The sequence below is a fragment of the Arvicanthis niloticus genome, chromosome 7 (assembly GCF_011762505.2).
Source record: "Arvicanthis niloticus isolate mArvNil1 chromosome 7, mArvNil1.pat.X, whole genome shotgun sequence".
NCBI lineage: Eukaryota > Metazoa > Chordata > Mammalia > Rodentia > Muridae > Arvicanthis > Arvicanthis niloticus.
This window is the reverse complement of record NC_047664.1, coordinates 78,027,857-78,046,587: the sequence shown is the minus strand read 5'-3', so window position 1 is coordinate 78,046,587 and position 18,731 is coordinate 78,027,857. Positions and strand designations below refer to the sequence as shown.

At 42.3% G+C, this 18,731-nt stretch overlaps 1 protein-coding gene across 1 annotated transcript in view; it reads right to left on the bottom strand.

Annotated features, from left to right (window-relative positions):
* Positions 1-18,731, bottom strand: part of Polr2b (RNA polymerase II subunit B) — a 35,176-nt gene that overhangs the window by 1,649 nt on the left and 14,796 nt on the right. Inside the window, exons 8-23 of the mRNA XM_034509425.2 lie at positions 17,979-18,175; positions 17,747-17,866; positions 17,202-17,388; positions 16,851-16,994; positions 15,959-16,098; positions 15,749-15,860; positions 13,315-13,469; positions 12,080-12,278; positions 11,312-11,480; positions 8,312-8,408; positions 7,147-7,241; positions 4,908-5,158; positions 4,738-4,827; positions 4,399-4,506; positions 2,773-2,886; positions 2,249-2,409 (exon numbers count right to left, since the gene is read on the bottom strand). Of these exons, the coding sequence (XP_034365316.1) occupies positions 2,249-2,409; positions 2,773-2,886; positions 4,399-4,506; positions 4,738-4,827; positions 4,908-5,158; positions 7,147-7,241; positions 8,312-8,408; positions 11,312-11,480; positions 12,080-12,278; positions 13,315-13,469; positions 15,749-15,860; positions 15,959-16,098; positions 16,851-16,994; positions 17,202-17,388; positions 17,747-17,866; positions 17,979-18,175 (2,339 nt within the window). The remainder of the gene's footprint in view (positions 1-2,248; positions 2,410-2,772; positions 2,887-4,398; positions 4,507-4,737; positions 4,828-4,907; positions 5,159-7,146; positions 7,242-8,311; positions 8,409-11,311; positions 11,481-12,079; positions 12,279-13,314; positions 13,470-15,748; positions 15,861-15,958; positions 16,099-16,850; positions 16,995-17,201; positions 17,389-17,746; positions 17,867-17,978; positions 18,176-18,731) is intronic.

The window sequence follows — 18,731 nt, the reverse complement described above, 5'->3', positions numbered from 1 at the left end:
CAATGGAGCAGGTGAGTGGGGCAGGTTTCCCAGGGGACCACAAGGGGACAAGCATTCAGATGGCCACACAAGTGAGGGACATCGGCCTCCTTAATATAACGCGTGCATCTGTGAACACAAGCATTACTGAGTAAAGCCAATGGGCTCACTATTCAACCTTACACACTACTACATAATGAACTCACTAGGCTGTAAGCTGAGGGAGACAGCATTCACTCCACCTCTACCATAGGAATCCAAGGTAAGGAGCTGAAGGCACAGCCTTAGAGGGTCTGTCCAGCCAACACAGATGGACAGGTAAAAAAACGGGCTCTCATCAGTCTGTACTCTAGCTCATCAAAGGCTGTCCAGTGACGAACAGCAAGAGACATGAGAAGGAAGGCTGCAGATGGGAGAAGTCACACATGGGCCACTGGGAGCCAACACAAGGTGCTGGGACCAAACGGAGCTCTGCAAGTGTAAGCAAGTGCTCTCAGCACGAAGTCTTCTCTCAGCTCTGATTCGTGCTCAGTGTGCTCATCTCTACAACAGAGGCTCTCAAATTAGTCTGTGGTCTCGGGAAGACCAGGCTACATTTGTAACACAGCAGTACTTCTTTCTTCTGTCATTGCTGGCACCTACACTGATCGTAAGAAAGTAAATAAAACCGTCTTAGCGCAAATGAAGGCAGAAGAACCAGGCTCTATTAAGCAGTGATAGCTCTCCTCGAATGAAGGAAGACCAGTTTTACTCCAACAGTAACACCAACTATGTTGATTCAAACTTTGTTACAGAACAAAGAAATGAAAGGAACTGAACAGTCAACCTTTCACTCCAAGGGAAACAAGGATGGACTACAAATGATTACAAGTTTGAGCTTCTGAGTACAAGTTAGAATTTTTCACAATCACCTGCTACTTCATGCCCCACAGCTTCCTATACATCAGGAGAGAGAGAGTAACCAGTGTGGTTTTTTTCTTTTGTGTGGAATAGAATTTAACATTGGAAAATCTGTATAATTCTGTGAATCTGTATTCCCAAATGATTAATTATGATGCTGTAAAACTGTGCATGTGGCACACAATTTGGCAGAGGGAACGGGATTCAACTAGGACCTTGCACACAAGCCAGGTACTCCACCATTAACAGGCAGCCAAGTGAGCCAGTGACTTTAACAGACTGTAACGAGTCTTCCGAGTCTTCATTACAACTGCCTCTGACACACTAGACTCGGAGATGGAGGCTCAACAGCTAAGAGCACAGGCTGCTCTTACAGAGGACCTCAGCTCACGCCCCTGCATCCACTCACAGCTCAGGACTGCTTTTAACTCCAGTTCCAAAGGACCCAACACCCTCTTCTGGCCTCTGCCATCACCAGGTATGCAGAGTGCACACACATACATACAGGCAAAACTCCCATACAATTTTAAAGTAATTAAAAAGAAAAAATTAAAAAAGGGTGAGGGAGGGAGGGAGGGAGGGAGGGAGGGAGGGAGGGAGGGAGGGAGGGAGGCAGGCAGGCAGGCAGGCAGGCAGGCAGGCAGGCAGGCAGGCAGGCAGGCAGGCAGGCTCGCTCAGCTGGTCTCATGCCAGTGTCCACACTATTTGGGAGACTGAGGCAATGCCTTAAGTTGAAGGTTATTCTAAGCCTCTCTCTTGGCTTGCTGCCAAGCCTGGTGACCAGAATTCACCTGAATTCAATCCCCAGGACCCACATGATGAATGGAGAAAACCAAATTCCTACAAGTTGTATTCTGGCTCCACACTCAGAACATAGTTTGTACACACCTACACACAAAATAGATAAAGGTAAAGGTAATACAAATATTCTTTTTAAATACAACACTGAGCTTGCGAGGTGGCGCACACCTATAATCCAGCTGATGGAGGTGGAGGCAAGAAGACCAGCCACAGATATGTACGTGAGCTGGAATCCAGCCTGTGCTGTTCATTATGAGACTCTATGGGAAGAAAGAGATGGGATGAGGAAGACGGAAAAGGAGGTGGAGGGAAAGGAAGGGAAAGGCAAAATAGTGCAATGGAATTAATTCAGAAGTGTAAGAGTTCAGCTGCCTTTTAGTTCACTAAAGCCAGATAAGAGATAAGCTGTGTCCTGGCTCACTGTAGAGCACTTGCCTAGAATGTTCGCAGCCCTGTTCAAGTGAGGAGACAAGAACACAGGGACACCACCGTCTCTACTTAGACATGCTTACATTTTCAGGCTAGTTAGTACAACACACAGTGACTGTCACAGCTGCAGCTTCCTTACCGAGATCTGCCCTCCATGGGCTGTCGATTAAGAATCTGAATGGGGCCCCTAGCACGAGAATGAATTTTGTCATCCACCATATGCTTCAAACGCTGGTAGTAAGTGGGGCCAATAAAAATCTGGGATGTGATTTTTCGACCAGTGAATCCATTGTAAAGTACCTGAAAACAGACAGAGATTTTTACCATACCTAACTACAAATATCAAACAAGTTCAGAAACAAATATGCACATACTCCATACTCCTATTTACATAAAGATCAAAACTAGCCTGTAATGAGACAGTACTTACCCGGGATGAAAGGGGTAGAGACTAGAAGGGACTTTCAAGACATAAAGCATTCTGGGTAATTTCATTTCTCAGTGTGGATGCTAGACTCAGAGTGTTTACCTTGTGGAACTTCATCATGCTGTATGCTTATGACTTGCACAAGTCAACGGCTTTCTTGTATATATAAAAGTACACCACACAGAATATGCTTGTTACATACAGGTAACAATGTGCTTTTGGGATAGAAAATGTACCTCGTTTCCTCTGAGATGGTAGCCATAGTCAGATAGAAGATTTGAAATCTTCTGCACATTGACAGCATCATTAAACGGAGTGGCATCACCAATTTCACCCTTGTTGGCTGAGACCTTTGGAATGAGAGCACATATGAGAGAAGTCAAACATCAATAGACAGATAGCCAATTTAATTATCTATAAAGGCAAGATTTTCACATTAAAAATGGCTATAAAAGTTGTGATATACTGAGATTCATTTTTTAAATATCTTACCTAAGATACTTGTAACAAAGTAATTGCCTAAAAAGAAAGGCTAAAATGCTCTCACATAGAAGTCTATCCATGGGATCATGCACGAAGACACCAAGGATCCCACACACATCAGATGTGCTCGAGGAAAATAACATCTTAATGTCTTAAGCTGAAGCCATCCGTGTGTTAGACTACCATTATTCTACTCTAACAAGACATTCAAATCCAGAAAACTTACCCTGAAAGATGAATACACAGCTGATACCAAAATTTTAACATTTCTTAAAGCCATACTAAGCTAACTGTCTATGATATGAATTAACTTATCTATAGAAGAGAGCTAGCTGCTATAACCACAAATATCTGCAAAAGCTGTATGTACTATATCTTACAAACAAATTGGTCTTGAGCCCCAACAGTACAATTGGCCAGCACAGGTTCTTAGACACAAATTCTTTCTTGGCAATACTCTGCAGTTTTGTGTGTGTGCAAACACGTGTGTGTTGGTACATGCATATGTATATATGTAAGGGAGGACTACACGTCCATGTGTAGAAGCCAGAAGAGGACATCAGGTTGCTGGTTAACTTGTCAAGCAGAAACAAGTGAGAGGCATCTGGGAAGTGGGAGCCTGAGCGGAGGAACTGCCACCGCACTGTGAGGACCTGTCCTGATTAATAGGGATATGGAGGGCTCAGTGCACTAGAGGGCTGCCATCCATGGACAGGTGTGGTCCTAGGATGTCCAGGAAAACACACTGAGCAAGCCCTGGGCACAGGTGTCCTCCATGGCCTGTTTCAGTTCCTGCCTTGAGTTCCTGCCCTACTTCCGTTCAAGATAGGCAGGACTTAAGCTGTGGAGTGAAACAAACCCTTTCTTCCATAAGTTGTTCTATCACAGCAACAGACAAAACTAATGCATCCATCACTCTTCATATTCCCCAGACAGGTCTCTCCTCCCTGAACTTGGAGCTGGGCCACCAAGGCAGTGAGTCTCCTGTCTTCACACACATCAAAGCATTGGGGTTACAGCCTCCCCCAACACATGCATTGCTTATATATTTCACTTATTTATGCAGAGATCAGAAGTCACCCTTCTGCTGGCAGGCTTGCTAACACTTCCCCAACCCAGGTATACGGACTCTTCCCATGAATGACCTGAGGTCAACATGCTTCCATGGAAAAGCCCTGGCTACTAAGCCAGCTCCTTAACCACCCACAGATTCCTTAAACAATAAAAAAGAATGAAAAAGTAGAATAACCAATCTGAAAGCAGGAAAATATCATATTAGCTTTTAACAAAGTATCTTCACTCAATGATGATAGAAATGGTCACCAAAATGAAAGAAATATCAACTTTGGAACCTACTGTTTTTCAAGACAAAATCTTACCTTCCCTTGGAGACATTCGATCAAGTGACCAATCGTCATCCGAGAGGGGATGGCGTGGGGATTTATGATGATGTCAGGAGTTATGCCTTCACAAGTGAACGGCATGTCCTGCAAAGACAATTGTACAAAACTTAAAGACACAGGAGTCTCTTACAGACAAAGCTAGACAGACCTGACACTGCCCAAGGGAAAATTTGAATGTCCTAATTCTTTTCAACATGATAGGTTAACAAACATTAACAAACAAAAAAATTAAAATTAAAAAAAAGGTAAAGGAAATTTTAATGAATCTTTCAATACAACTCTGGGTTAGGCAAGAGAAAGACTGAAGACACCTACCTCTTGTCTATACTGAATACCACAAGTACCCTTCTGACCATGTCGGCTAGCAAACTTGTCTCCAATCTGTGGAATTCTAACAGAGCGTACCTAGTTTCACATAAAAATGGGTTAGAAACTGAAGTGCAATTAATTTCTAAAATGGTCTACATGAATAAAGGTACACTCACCCTTATTTTACAAAATTTATATCCTTCCTGGTTGAGAGTGACCATAACCTGGTCCACAATGCCCGTCTCACTAGTTCTGAGGAACGTGCTACAGTCCCTCTTGGTGTAGCGCCTGTTGGTACTCTCCAGCTCATCCTCATTCTCAGGTAAGGTGACAGTTTTGCCTATAATGACATCATCTCCTGAGACTCGAACCCCCGGAGCTATCAAACCATCATCGTCCAACTTGTCGTAAATGGCGTGCCGCATACCTGTAGAAAACAGACAGGAAATTTTCTTACATGACACCAAAGACAAGTACTTAAAATGCCACACAACTCCCCCAAAAAGCATGAGAAACTACATATGTAACTCTGTTCCAAATCAGTGATAAATTCATAAAAAGTCTCTAACATCATAAATATTGTTTATTACTGTCTTTATTCTAAAGGCTAGAAACATAGTTTATAAACAAAGTTTATAAAGAAAAAAAAATCTACTATACATGGGTATGGTGGCACATGCCCTTAACCCCAGCGCTCAGGAGGCAGAGGCAGATGGATCTCTGAGTTTGAGGCCAGCAAAGGCTACTGAGCAACAGCCTTGTCTCAAAGTGGGGGTGAGGAGGGAGGGGGTCTGGAGAAATAGCTCAGCAGTTAAGATCACTAGCTGTCCTTCCAGAGGACCCAGGTTCAATTCCCAGCACCCACACAGCAGCTCATGGTAACTCCAATCAAATGTCTTTTTCTAGCTTCCATGGTCACAGGGCATATATACAGGCAAAACACTCATACATATAAAATAAAAATAATAATAATAAAAAAAAAGAAATTTACTAAGAAAAAAAAAAAAAAAAAAAAAAAGAACCAAACAGTGGAAAGTCGGATTCTAGCAAGATACTCCCTAATGTGTAGCCACTGTCACATAAGGAAGAATGCCTGTGTCCTACACATATATTTTCCCAGAGAATCATGAGCTGTGGTCACCCCCAATACAGGGTTGCTCTGTGTAGTCTGACATCTTAGAACTCACTCTGTAGACCAGACTGGCCTTGAACTCAGAGATTAGAACTCAAAGATGCACCTGCCTCAGCTTGCCAAGTGCTGAGACTAAAGGCACAGGCCCCACCGCCCACCCTGCCGACTTGTGCATCTGAATTCCACTTACTGCTCCATGGAGCCAACCATGGGAATGCAGTCAGGAGGAACTTAAGGAGACAGAGGACACTACACCTTTACACAGTACATTTCCCGAGGGTATCCTATCCCTGTAAGTACTTTCTAAGTGGCTTGTGACAGTGATTAACAATAGGAAACAGGAACTGCTGGGTATCTTTTCATCGCCTTAAATGTTCAGCAGTATTTTAGCTAATCACTTGTACAGCTTTCACTGCAGTTTAGGGCAGACACTGAAGAACCGAGGAAAGCAGCAGAGTGAGAATGCAGCTGGAGGTGTGACTGCACAGCCTCACTTGCTTCCCACGGACTAAAGAGATCTGAAGAGGAAAGCGGCACAGCCTGGCAACACTGCACAGGCCAGCACAGCAAGTTAAAGGGGAACACCACAGTTTAATGTTGTTATGGTCTGATTCCCCCCAGAATAGCTGTAGCCATTTTGCTCCATGCTTGCCGGCTATTTCATATTGTTGCCTGCCAGTCACTGACACAGAGAAGGGACTTGGCTCAGAGCAAGGATATGCTGACCACACACCCTGTTTTGTTCTATGTGTTCTGTATGAGGTTTGCTAATCTTAAGAAATTCTACAAAGCTTTACATAGGATCCATCTAATCATAGGTCAATATGAACTGTTATGTCTAAAACAGCTTGAGTCAGAGCTGACCACTGGGCAGCCCTTCCTGCACCTACGTATGAGCTCACTGTGGTTTATGTGGCCGACACTGAAGAATGCACTAATAAGACAAAGAGTTATGATTATAATACGCATGCTCTGTTATCTCAATGTTCTGAAATTCCCTGTTCACCCCCTTAGCTTCCCCAGAACAAGCTTAAAGGTCAGCTGATATACTTTGTCTACTGAGCCAACTGCTCCTCTCCTTGCCCTTTAAACTTCTGGACCTGATTTTTCCTAGAAAAAGCCTGCCTGAAAGCAGGCTGTGCCACAATTAAGCTGACACGTCCTTTTTGCAGCTCTGGATATTCAGTATCAAGGGGTGTGTTCAATCAACTATTCTTGCTTAACTGGGATCAGGGTTGCGTGGTTTCAGTGGCGATTCCTGAAGCCCAGCAGATGGCGCTTACCCTGGCACGTCTCACGAGTAGGCTTCTCAAACACTTCTTCTTGATCAAATCCTTTTTTAGACTCTTGTTCTTTGTATGATCGGTAAAAAACAGACCTAAAAACAGAGTTCCAACGGTGATTTAGATTTTCTTTCAGTAAAGAGGCTTAGACTACAGCAATGTGTTTGGCTTAACTGATATTTGGGAGACAATTTGACAATTTGAACCAAAAAGCAGGCACAAGGGTCACTAGGTACCAGGGTCAAGGTTCAGTTGTGAATGGGCTTTACACGTAGCATCTGACCCACAACTGTAAACACTTGGCATCACACATGAGATCAGGGGACCCAGGTAACTATGTCCAGCCTCCTAACAGTGCTGAGCACCGCCTCCCTCCGTCCGCTCAAGTCCCCCCACTGAAGCGGTTTTATATGAAGCCATGGTGTCCATGCTTTAGTCCTAGAGCTGCTTCACACAATTACAGGAGAAAAACTTCCCCTCTAAATCCCGTGTTTTAAACAACCTTCTTATGCTACATATTTAAGACTAATCTTATTGTGAGTAAAAAAAAAAAAAAGAGAAAAATAGCCGGGCAGTGGTGGCGCACGCCTTTAATCCCAGCACTTGGGAGACAGAGGCAGGCGGATTTCTGAGTTCGAGGCCAGCCTGGTCTACAGAGTGAGTTCCAGAACAGCCAGGGCTACACAGAGAAACCCTGTCTCAAAAAAAAAAGAGAAAGAGAGAAAAATAGGAAGCCAAATGTGATGGTGCACATCTGTAATCCCAACACTTCACTGAGGTGAAGGACTGCCATGAATTCAAAGCCAGTCTGGACTACACTGTTAGTTCAAGGCCAGCTTGAACTACATAGTGAGACTCTGTATCACAAAACAAACAAGAATATAAATAAAACACACCATAATTTTACCAGTAGTTATTTCAGAATTCTGTTTTCTTTCTATTTCTTCCTTAGATGTTTCTGTATTATCCAAATGCAACTGTATATTTGCTTACAAGAGAAAAACATTTAAAACCCAGAGACGCAAGAATCACCACCTACAGCTGTGTGACCACCAACCAGATCTGCTTTTGGATTAGGACAGTCAAGCTTATTCTTAAAAAACTTTATGAAAAAAAATGCATTTCCACTACCTCTGTGTTTCAACAAATTTTACCAAAAGCTGACCTGAAAAAGCCTCGATCCACAGCTGAACGGTTCATGATAACAGAGTCTTCTTGATTATAGCCCGTGTACGATGCAATGGCCACAATTGAGTTGATTCCTACAATACATTCAAAAACACACAGTAAAGAACCATCTGGGAAGCGGGAAACCTATCCTTTCACTGAAATCCATTTTCTTCAATCGTATTTGTCACACACACTTGGATGTTTGTATCACGGAATCTGTTGCCATCTACTCCGCCTTGAACCTGTGTGGGAGGCAGATGCTCAGCCAGCTCAACCCTGAAACCGTCATCCCAGTGAAGCCATCCTTACGACCAGCAGTTCTACATGTAACATGGTCTGCAATTACAGAGTGCTTCCCCAACCCAGTCTTCCAATCTTCACAGCGACTCTGTGCCCTAAACAAAACAAGCTTTATTATTCTCATGACTCAAAGGTAAGAACATATGCCTCCAGAGTGAATTAGCGACAAACTCAAGCCTCAGACATTGGCCTTCTAATTTCTAATTTTAAATATGAAACCAACACCACCCTGCTGCTCTCTCCCCATGCAACCACAGTGTGGCACCATCTTTCAGGCCACAATTAATTCTTAGTAGCTGCTGCCCTGACTACTTTAATGGCTACAAGGCTAGGTATGGTGGCAAAGGTCTACCACCTGACACTTAGGGGCGGTGAAGGCAGGAGGATCACATCAGCTTAGACATTTGAAACCAGCCTGAGCAACATGAGACCATCCCATCTTTAAACGGCGTAGGGAAGGAGGAGAAAGGGGAAGTGGGAGGCAGAGAAACGGGAGATGAGGGAGGGAGGGAACAAGAAAAGAAGAAAGAAGGTGGGTCCTGCTCTATGGCACTTGCTGTACAAGACTGGGAAAACCTATGTAAAATGGGAAGAACCGAGTCCACTAAATTATCCTATGACCTACATGCATGGCATAGCCCCTGTGCACAGTAATAATAAATAACAAGAGACTGATTTACTGTAAGGAATTATGAAGCCCAAAGTTGTATCTCCAGCACTAAGAAAAAGTAGGAAAGTCAGTCTGTGGTATACAGTGAGCCAGCCTGGGCTACAAGAAAACTTTTCTCAAAAAAAAAAAAAAAAAAAAAAAGAAGAAGGAGAAGGAAGATTGGTAACACATAATATAGCAAACTAAAGCATTAGAAAGTGTTAAGACTGAGGTAGACACTAGAAGATACAAAGACCTCCCAGCCTCCCAGTTCCATGAATCAAGGATTAATTAATATTATGGAGATGGGTATCCTACCAAGGGAAAGCTACCAACAAAATCCCTAGTGCCATTCTGCAGAAACAGAGAAAGCAGGCTTATCATTCACTTGAAAGCACAAGAGACACCAGACAGCAGAAGCAGTCCTAAGCATAAAAATACTGCTTGACTTCAAATCATACTGCAGAGCCCAAGTAACAAAAACAGCAAAAAAATTAGACACACAGATCAATGGAATAAAACAGACCACATAGAACTACAGCTACCTAATTTTTAAGTGTTTTGTTTAAGACAGGGTCCATTATGTAAACCAGATTGATCTAGTACTCAGTATGTAAACCAGGTTGGCCTCAAACTGCAAGCGATCTGGAAGCCTCCGCCTCCTTTCTGGCTAGCATCCAGCTAACCACCATCCGTAACTCCCGTAGAGATCTGCTCTCTTCTAGCCTCTGTGGGCACTGCACGCTTGTGGTACACGTACATCCACGCAGGCAAGACATTCACACACATAAAATAAGCATAAACAACCTTCAAATGAGTCAAGGACCTCAGCATAAGCCCCTAAGACTCGGAAATTGTTACAGGAAACTGTGGAGAGTACACTTCACCATGAGCATGGGTATGGCTTTCTGAATAGGACTCCAATCACTCAGGAAACATGGCCAAAAATTCCCTGCAAAGGGAACTGTCAATCAAATGAAGAAACAGCCTACAGAATGGGAGAAAAATGTCTGTAGCTCAACACCCAGCAGAGGATTTGACTCTAATCTAAAGAAACTAAACATCAAGAAAACAAGCTGAACAGAGTTCTTCAAGAAAGAAATACGAGCTGGTAAACTTAAGTATTCAACATCACCAGCCACCAGCAAAACACAGACTAGAGCCACTCTGAGACCCCTCACACTCCAGTCAGAAAGGCTATTTAAAAACACAGGACAGGGCTGGAGAGATGGCTCAGCGGTTAAGAGCACTGAATGTTCTTCAGGTCCTGAGTTCAATTCCCAGCAACCACATGGTGGCTCACAACCATCTGTAATGGAATCCGATACCCTCTTCTCATGTGTCTGAAGACAGTGACAGTTACTCACAGATAAAAAATAAAATAATCTTAAACACACACACACACAAGACAAAATGCAGACAAGGATGTGAGAAAGAGAAATCCTATTCGCTGTTATCAGGAGCGCACCATGGTATAACCACTATGGAAATTAGTGAGGTTTTTAGAAGCTGAAAGTGTGCTATCATACTTCAATACCCTATGGAATCCAGCTTCTGCTGCCCATAAACTACAAAGTAGAGCAGAACTGCCAGTGGCCACACCCTTAACAAACCCTGACTCTCCCTCTGTGGGGAGCCGTCAACTCCAAACCTTCACTTTTAAAACACTCCTCACACTGCAGTCTCCCTCGAACCAGGAGAACAAGCTTCAGTCATACACATTGATGCTCTGGCCACACTACACTGGCATGACCCAGTCCCACATCTCATAGGTTCACAAAGGAAGGAAGGGCTTTGCTCAGATTCAAATATCCCTTTACCATTACCATTCCTCCATAAAGCAGCTCTGCATTGCACTGACTCTGTACTTCACTAGGACTTCACACCTAACGTAGCCCTCTCCACACATGCACCTTTCTAATTCATTCACGTTTCCCACATCAAGTCTGTAAAGCAGTCAGTGTTGTATGCGGTTTTTAATCTTCCCGAGCACTTCTCACTCAAGTGTCTTAAGCATGGCAAAATCTTGAAAGCAGCTGAGCATACCTGCTGGCAGCTCTCTAAACCGTAGATATTCCATAGACCGTGTAGTCACGAGGGGTTTCTGAGGGTAGTAGAGCACATGGGCCAAGGTGTCCATCCGCACATGGAAGTTGGTGATGTAAACACCCATAGCCTGCTTGCCCATAGCAGACTGGTATGTGTTTCTAGGGGACTAATGGTAGAAACAAGAAGTAAAGACAATGAATATTTAATAACACATCAGAGAAATAACTGGTAAAAAGTCTCTGGCGTTTTTTTTTTCTCAGACAGGCAATAACCACTTATGGCTCTCAACACAAACAGGATCAAGCAAACTGGTAGCTTGAATGGGAAATGCCCCCACAGCCTTGCCAGCTGAACCCCTGCTTCCCAATTGGTGGTGCTGTTTCCAGAGGTATAGGAGTGTGGCCTTCCTAGAAGCACATCCCTGGGACCAGCTTTGAGTTTCAAAGCCTTGTGTTATCCCCACCTTGCTCTCTGCTTCATGCTTTTGGATAAGGATTAGGATAAAGATAATGGCTTGCTATTCTCCTGCCTCTGCTCCTCCATCATGGACTCTTATCACCTCTGGAAGCAGAACCCAAAATAAACTTCTATCTTTAAGTTGCCTTGGCTGTGGCATATTATCACAGGAACAGAAAAGTAACTAATACACACGTCAAACAGCTGAGTCTGTAGGTGCTCACACCCTGTAACAAGACTTCATACTAATTCCTAATATCAACTACTACCCCAATTCTTTGCAAATCTGAAGACAGAACTATGACCAACCTGGTTATGATCAGGAAAAGGAATAATAGATGCACAGACGCCAAGAATCATTGATGGGTGAATCTCACAGTGGGTGTAGGTGGAACAATAAGCGACTTCTTTCTCCTGCAAATCATCTGGAGTCATTGCAAGCATCACGGTCTCCTCTTCCAGGGTATCGATGTACTCTACCACCCCACTGGCTACCAGATCCTGCCAACTAAAAAAATCCACTCAGTTTCATAACATACTTTAATACAAAACCTACTGCTTTAAAGCTATTCCTATGTGTGTTTGTACTAATATGGAAAGAATTCAAACAGAGATTTATGGCTGCTCACGTGAAAAGGCTGCTGGGCTATACACTATTAGACTGCACCTGCTGTTCTGCAGATCTATACTTGTGAGCTCAGCAGTTAAGAGCACTGACTGCTCTTCCAGAGGTCCTGAGTTCAATTCCCAGCAACCACGTGGTGGTTCACAACATCAGTGATGGGATCTGATGCCCTCTTCTAGTGTGTCTGAAGACAGCTACAGTGTACTCACATACATAAAATAAATTAATAATTCTTATAAAAAAAAATCTATACTTCTGAAGTAGGGATGGGAAGTAGATAAAACAGAATAAGGTCTGGTAGAATACATATATTCACCCATTACTCATATTTATTTGTGAAAAGGACATTATGAAAAAAAAATCATGGCAAAATCAGCAAGTATGAATTGAAAGTGCTCACTCTCTTACTAAACATATTTTACAATAGACATGTTATTATTTAGAGTAAAATTTTACAGTAAAGTCCATCTTCTCTATTAAATTTCTTACTTATGCCAGGAGTGGTAGCACACTATCTATATTCTCTGTGCTCAGGAGGTTGAGGCAAGAAGGTCATAAGTTCAAGGCCAGCCCTGGATTTCACTGTGTGTTCCACATCAGCCTGGCCTATACAGCAAGAATGTTCACCCCAAAATATATTAGCCACATTATATGTACTGTGGTCTGCACTACACAGGTTATTTATCATTACATTTTAATACATCTATAGACTTTCACACCTCAATACAAATCCCACATGTCCACTGTACAACCAGTGACAAAAAAACAAGAAAAATAAATATGGCTGCTGCAGGTAGTGCTTCTCCCAGGTCACTGGATAGTGACCGCACTGTACAACCTGTGATTACACTAAAAACAACTGCATACATTCCATCTCAGTTTTTGACTACATGTATTTTTTTCTCACCCACAATCTTACCTGTAGTTGTTATATTCTCTCTCTTTCAACTGGTCAATGTGTCTCTTCTTCAAGAGAAGCTTTTGCTTTTCCACAATCAGAAGAGGCCTACAAATTCGGCCTGCGTCTGTATAGATCCGAATCTCCCGCTCTCGGATGTCTCTGATCATAGAGACCTAGATACAAAGACAAAACAATCTCATGGGGTTTTGTTGTTGTTGTTGTTGTTGTTGGTATGATGACAATTCAGCTAAAACAAGTAGCTGGGCACTGCACGATTCACCTATAACGCCATCATCCAGGAAGCTGACTGGAGAGGATCCGCTGATCCTACAAGTTTAACACCAGCACAGGCAAATCAGTCAGGCTGCGTCTCACAGAGGCAGAGCTGGAGGGCTGCTCGGCGTTCAGACCACTCGCTGCTACTGCAGACCACTCACGTTCCAGCACCACATGGTGACTGACAACCACCTGTCACTAAAGGTCTAGAGGATCTTGTACCCTTCTGGCCTCCACAGGCACCAGGCACACACATGGAGCACATACATACATTAAGACAAACATTCATACATGTAAAATAAAAGGACACACACAGCTAAGCAGTGCAGAGCTTGCCCCAGGATGTATGGGTCCCTAGGTTTGCTCTTCAATACTACACACATTTAAAAAAAAATTTACTAATGTAAATAAAACTTCACATTTTAAGTGAACTAAGTATCAAACAAAATAGATACACCAGGTGGTGGTGAAGCACAGCTTCAATCCCAGCACTCAGGAGGTAGAGGAAAGGCAGATCTCTGAGTTAAGGCCAGCCTGGTCTACAGAGACAGTTCTACAACAGCCAGGGAAACCCTGTCTCAGAGGAAAAATCAAAACAAAAAAATCTACCATTGTTAATCTATTATAAAAAGATGTAATTGTAAAACTCATGAGTAGGGGAAAAAATCTAACCTAATCTTAGTTATTCATCTGAGTAACATCTGGAAGAGTACACAAGTCAATGTAAAATGAAGAAAACATTTTTCAGTACCACAAACACAAGTATATATAATTTTCTTATTTTAGATTTTTGTGTTTGCTACTTCTTTTGGTTTTGTTCTTGTAGTACTGGAGAGTGAACCTAGGCCCAGGTAGGCAAGTAGTCTACTGCTGAGCTACAGTCTCAGCCCTTATCTTAGTGCAAGGATTTCATCGTCCTGCCTTCCAGTAACCGGCCCATGTTGCTCTTTTTCTTAAGCAGTATCTCTCTGTGTAGCTCTGTCTAAACGCTCTTATGCAGAGCAGGCTGCCCTTAAACACACTGATCCATACCCTGCCTCCAGAATACTGGGAGTTCTTCAAACATGCACACCGTGCGGGGACAGTGCTGTCTTGCCCATACTTTCCTATTTACTCCAAAGCCTGACTTTCTAACCTAGCAGACAGACAGCTTAAAGTCACCTAGAGCAGCAGCTAGGAGCCACCAGTGAGTACTGAGTACTTCAAATATGACCATTCTGAATTGAAATGTGCTACAAGAATAAATTTCATGGATTCAAAAGATACTAATATAATTTAAAATATAAAATATTACACTAACACTTTTATATTGATAATATTTGAAGGGTAACATTTTGGAATTATCAGTCAAATAAAATACAGTATTGAAAATTATTCTGTTTCTGCTTTACTTGTTTTAATGTGAAAATTTTTAATTGTGTATGTGGCTCACATGGTATTTCTACAGTATGGCATTGGTCTACAAAACACATTCCTAAAAAATATAAAATGTATATTGGAAAAATATTTAATGCAAAATTTATGAGTGTTAATAGCACTATAGAAACTGAAGTGCTTATATGTAAAGAAGTTAAAAAGGAAACTCAATTTCCAGTGAACTAACTCTAATACATAATCTTAAAAGTCAATGACTAGAATAAACTAATTTCCTAGAAGCTGGAAAATTGAAAACTGGGTCATACTTCCCCATAAAATTTCTTTTAAAAAAGTGCAATCAAGGCCAGGGTGGGTAAAGGTACCAATGACCTGGGTTCAATCCCCAGAACTAACTTGACAGAAAGCAAAAACTACCTCCCACAGCTGTCCTCAGACATGTACGCCATGCTACAATCCACATGTGTGCGTGCACACACACAAAGTAATAAATAAATACACTTTCAAAAGTGTTCAAAGATAAATAAAAGGCAGATAATATCTTAACATAAAATCTGGACTATTGATAATATACTTGACACTTCAGGGAAGCCCAGTTCAAAGGAGATGCTAACGCAAAGATAGTTTTCACTCACCTTATGCCTTCTCTACAAACTCAGGGGTACACCCTTTTAGCCAATTCTAGATTCTTACTACTATATTAGATACAGCTCAGTGGAAGAACATTTGTCTAACATGAGCAAGGCCATGGATCCAACTGTCAACACTGTGAAAACAAGAAAAAAGAGAAAGGAATTCTTACTTCGGACACAATGATGTCCATCTGTCGCCGTAATTTCCTCAGCGTGTTCATGAGTTGTTCGGGGTCTTTATGGATTCCAACCCAGCAGCCATTCACAAAAATCTTGGTTGCACTATATGAAAACCAAAGGCATTCTTTACTTAGCAGCTCTGTACCAACTACAACTTGAAAATAAACAACAGTTTAAACAGAAAGCTCATCTGTACACACTCAGCAATAGCTGCAGGAGAAATTTCTTCTAAATTTTCCATGCTCCATTCTTCTAAAAATTCCAAAATTGGAGAAGGTTGAGATCCAACTGAGATATAAGCCATCAGGGCTAAATTCTTCACAAGTCCTACAGCATGGCCCTACAGAGTAAGCCACACAATTATCAACATCAGTATAACGTGCCCATAAAAATTATCCTCTACAAATATTTACATTGGCTTCAAGGTACACCTATAACTTTTTAAGAAAAAGGTTACTTAAAAAAATCTAAATTTTAAACCATGATGTCTAGTTAAATAAAAAATTCCTTGAGGTCATTGTGACACAGAATTACTAGCAGACTTTTTAAAGTCCCCTAGCATCTATCAATCACACATTTCATTACATTTTTTATATATTTCTTCATAATATTTTCTTACAAGTACAAGATCTACATTAAAGTTTTTTATTTTTAATTTGGAGGTGAGGTGCCCATGAGCACAAGGCCCACAGTAGCCAGAAGAGACCATCAGGTCACCTGGAGACTGAGGCACGGGCAGTTGTGAGCTGCCTAACACGGGTGCTGGGAACTGAACTTGGATCTTCTGCCAGAGCAGTGTGTGCTCTTAGCCGCTGAGCGACTCTCCACACATACACAGTCCCTCTGATCATATTTAATCCTCTCTCCCCACTCCTGCCTCCCTTTTACTTCATTAATTCCTTTCTTCTCCCAACAGGGAAACAACTTGCACTGATGAGCCCGAGTCCCTCGAGGCCTGCTTCCAGCTGCTGCGCCTGCCCACCAACACGTCACCTGTGGCACGCTACACCACTAAAGAAAATGTCTCCCGCCTCCGTCAACTGTTGCCTTCACCAGCAGCCTTCAACCTGAGCATGAACCGTAAGGAATTACCTCTGGAGTTTCAGCAGGACACACCATTCCCCACAACGTATTGTGCAGCTGTCTCGGCTTAGCCAGCTTGCCATCTCTGCCGATAGGAGAGTTTAGACGACGCAGGTGAGAAAGAGTAGATGCGAAAGTCAGGCGGTTCAACACCTAGAAAGGAGGACACAGCTTCAAAAACTTGACTCTCTTGTTGCTAATGGGTAATTTAAGAAAAACTTTCATTATTCAAAAACTCCTAGTGATTTTTACATCTTACTAAGGAAAGCAAAAACAAAATCACTCATGTTCAATGAATGAAAAACTCTGCTAGCCCTGTAACTCTTTCCCGTGAATGTACAGGTACAGTGGCCACCTCACCTGGGACACTCCAGCTCTGGCTTGATGAGCTTTCTTCTGGTCACCCCAGTTCCCAGTGGCTAAAGAGTATTTTAGCCCATCAGAGATGATCCTTGTCTTAATCGCCAGCTCTAAGTTAAAATCCTTCCCGCGATCAATAAACTTCTGTGCATAGATTCGGACTTCCTTCAGCAAATTCTTAAACATGCTGTCAAAAAAGATGGTGTGATTGTAAACATGGAGAAGTCCACAGAAACTCGCATCTTCAGCAGAGACGATACCCCACAAACAAGGCCATGGCAGGGGTGTCATTACCACTCTCTTTAGGCTTCTATATAGCATGTAGAAGGGAGAACAACTAAGATCAAGTGCTTAAAGAAGGCTACGATGAACTAACGTAGGGAGCTGAGGAGACAGTGCAGTCAGTGAAGTACCAGTGGTGGAACCATAAGCACGTGAGCGCCTGTGTATAGGCAGACCATGGTGGCCACTCTGGGGCACTAGGGAAGACCCGCCTATGAAGGGAGTCATGGATTCTCTCTACTGTGTCACTCTGTAATCCTTACCCTCTAAACAAGAACGCAAGCAGGGGCCCAGCAAGATCCAATCTCTTGTTGCCATAGTGATCTCTGTCATCTAGTTCTCTTCTGCCCAAAGCTGCTAGAAGTAACCTATGAACCATATACCTAGAAAACAAAATGAAAACATCTGATTTTTAGCTTTTCTTGACATATCTTAAAACACAACTTACTCAACTGTAACTCAGCAAAGATCTTCAAACAGTAAAATTTAACTTACCCCAAGAAATAGGCCTTTTTGGTCTCACAGAAATCACTGACACCAACATGAGGGAGCATTTCTTTCTGTAAGACTTCTTTTGCATATTTAATTCTTTTCTCCTTAGTAACACCAGGCTTTGCCCCTCTTGAACCAATGAAGTTTAAGGCAACATTCTGCTCTTGGATGACAAATGCTTCATCGAGAGACGGTTTAACCTAGCAAATAATCTACATTAAGTTTTTTCAGATTTATATTTTACCTAAACTAATTTTATTAACATATGAAATAACTCTGACCTATTTTTAGGAAATACCAGGCTTGGAAGGCTCCTCAGAGATACAGAGATATCTGTCAAACCTGCCCAGCATGAGCCATTTCACTTTCATCAACAATACAATTTCATAAACACTATTTTTTATACATATCTTAAAGACCAATGCTTTAAAGGCAAAAAACAAAACTAAGACATTTCTTTTAGATTTATCAAATATATTCAGAGACATTTCATGGTGCAATTAAAATGTACCGAGCTACAAATGCTTCTTTTCAGTCTTTGTAGGAAGAAACATTTGACCCATAAATGAATGAAACCACTCACTGTCCTGAAGGAGACTTTAAAACTGCCCTGCAGAGCACACCTGCCATCCACTCTTGCCACTATCTGCAGCCTGAGCAATCAAGTCAACAGTTTCCCCTAGGAAAGGGTTAGATAAGAGAAGTCCGCTAGGCTGCAGCTCAGTGTCATGTGTGGACCAAGGGTTAATCCCCAGC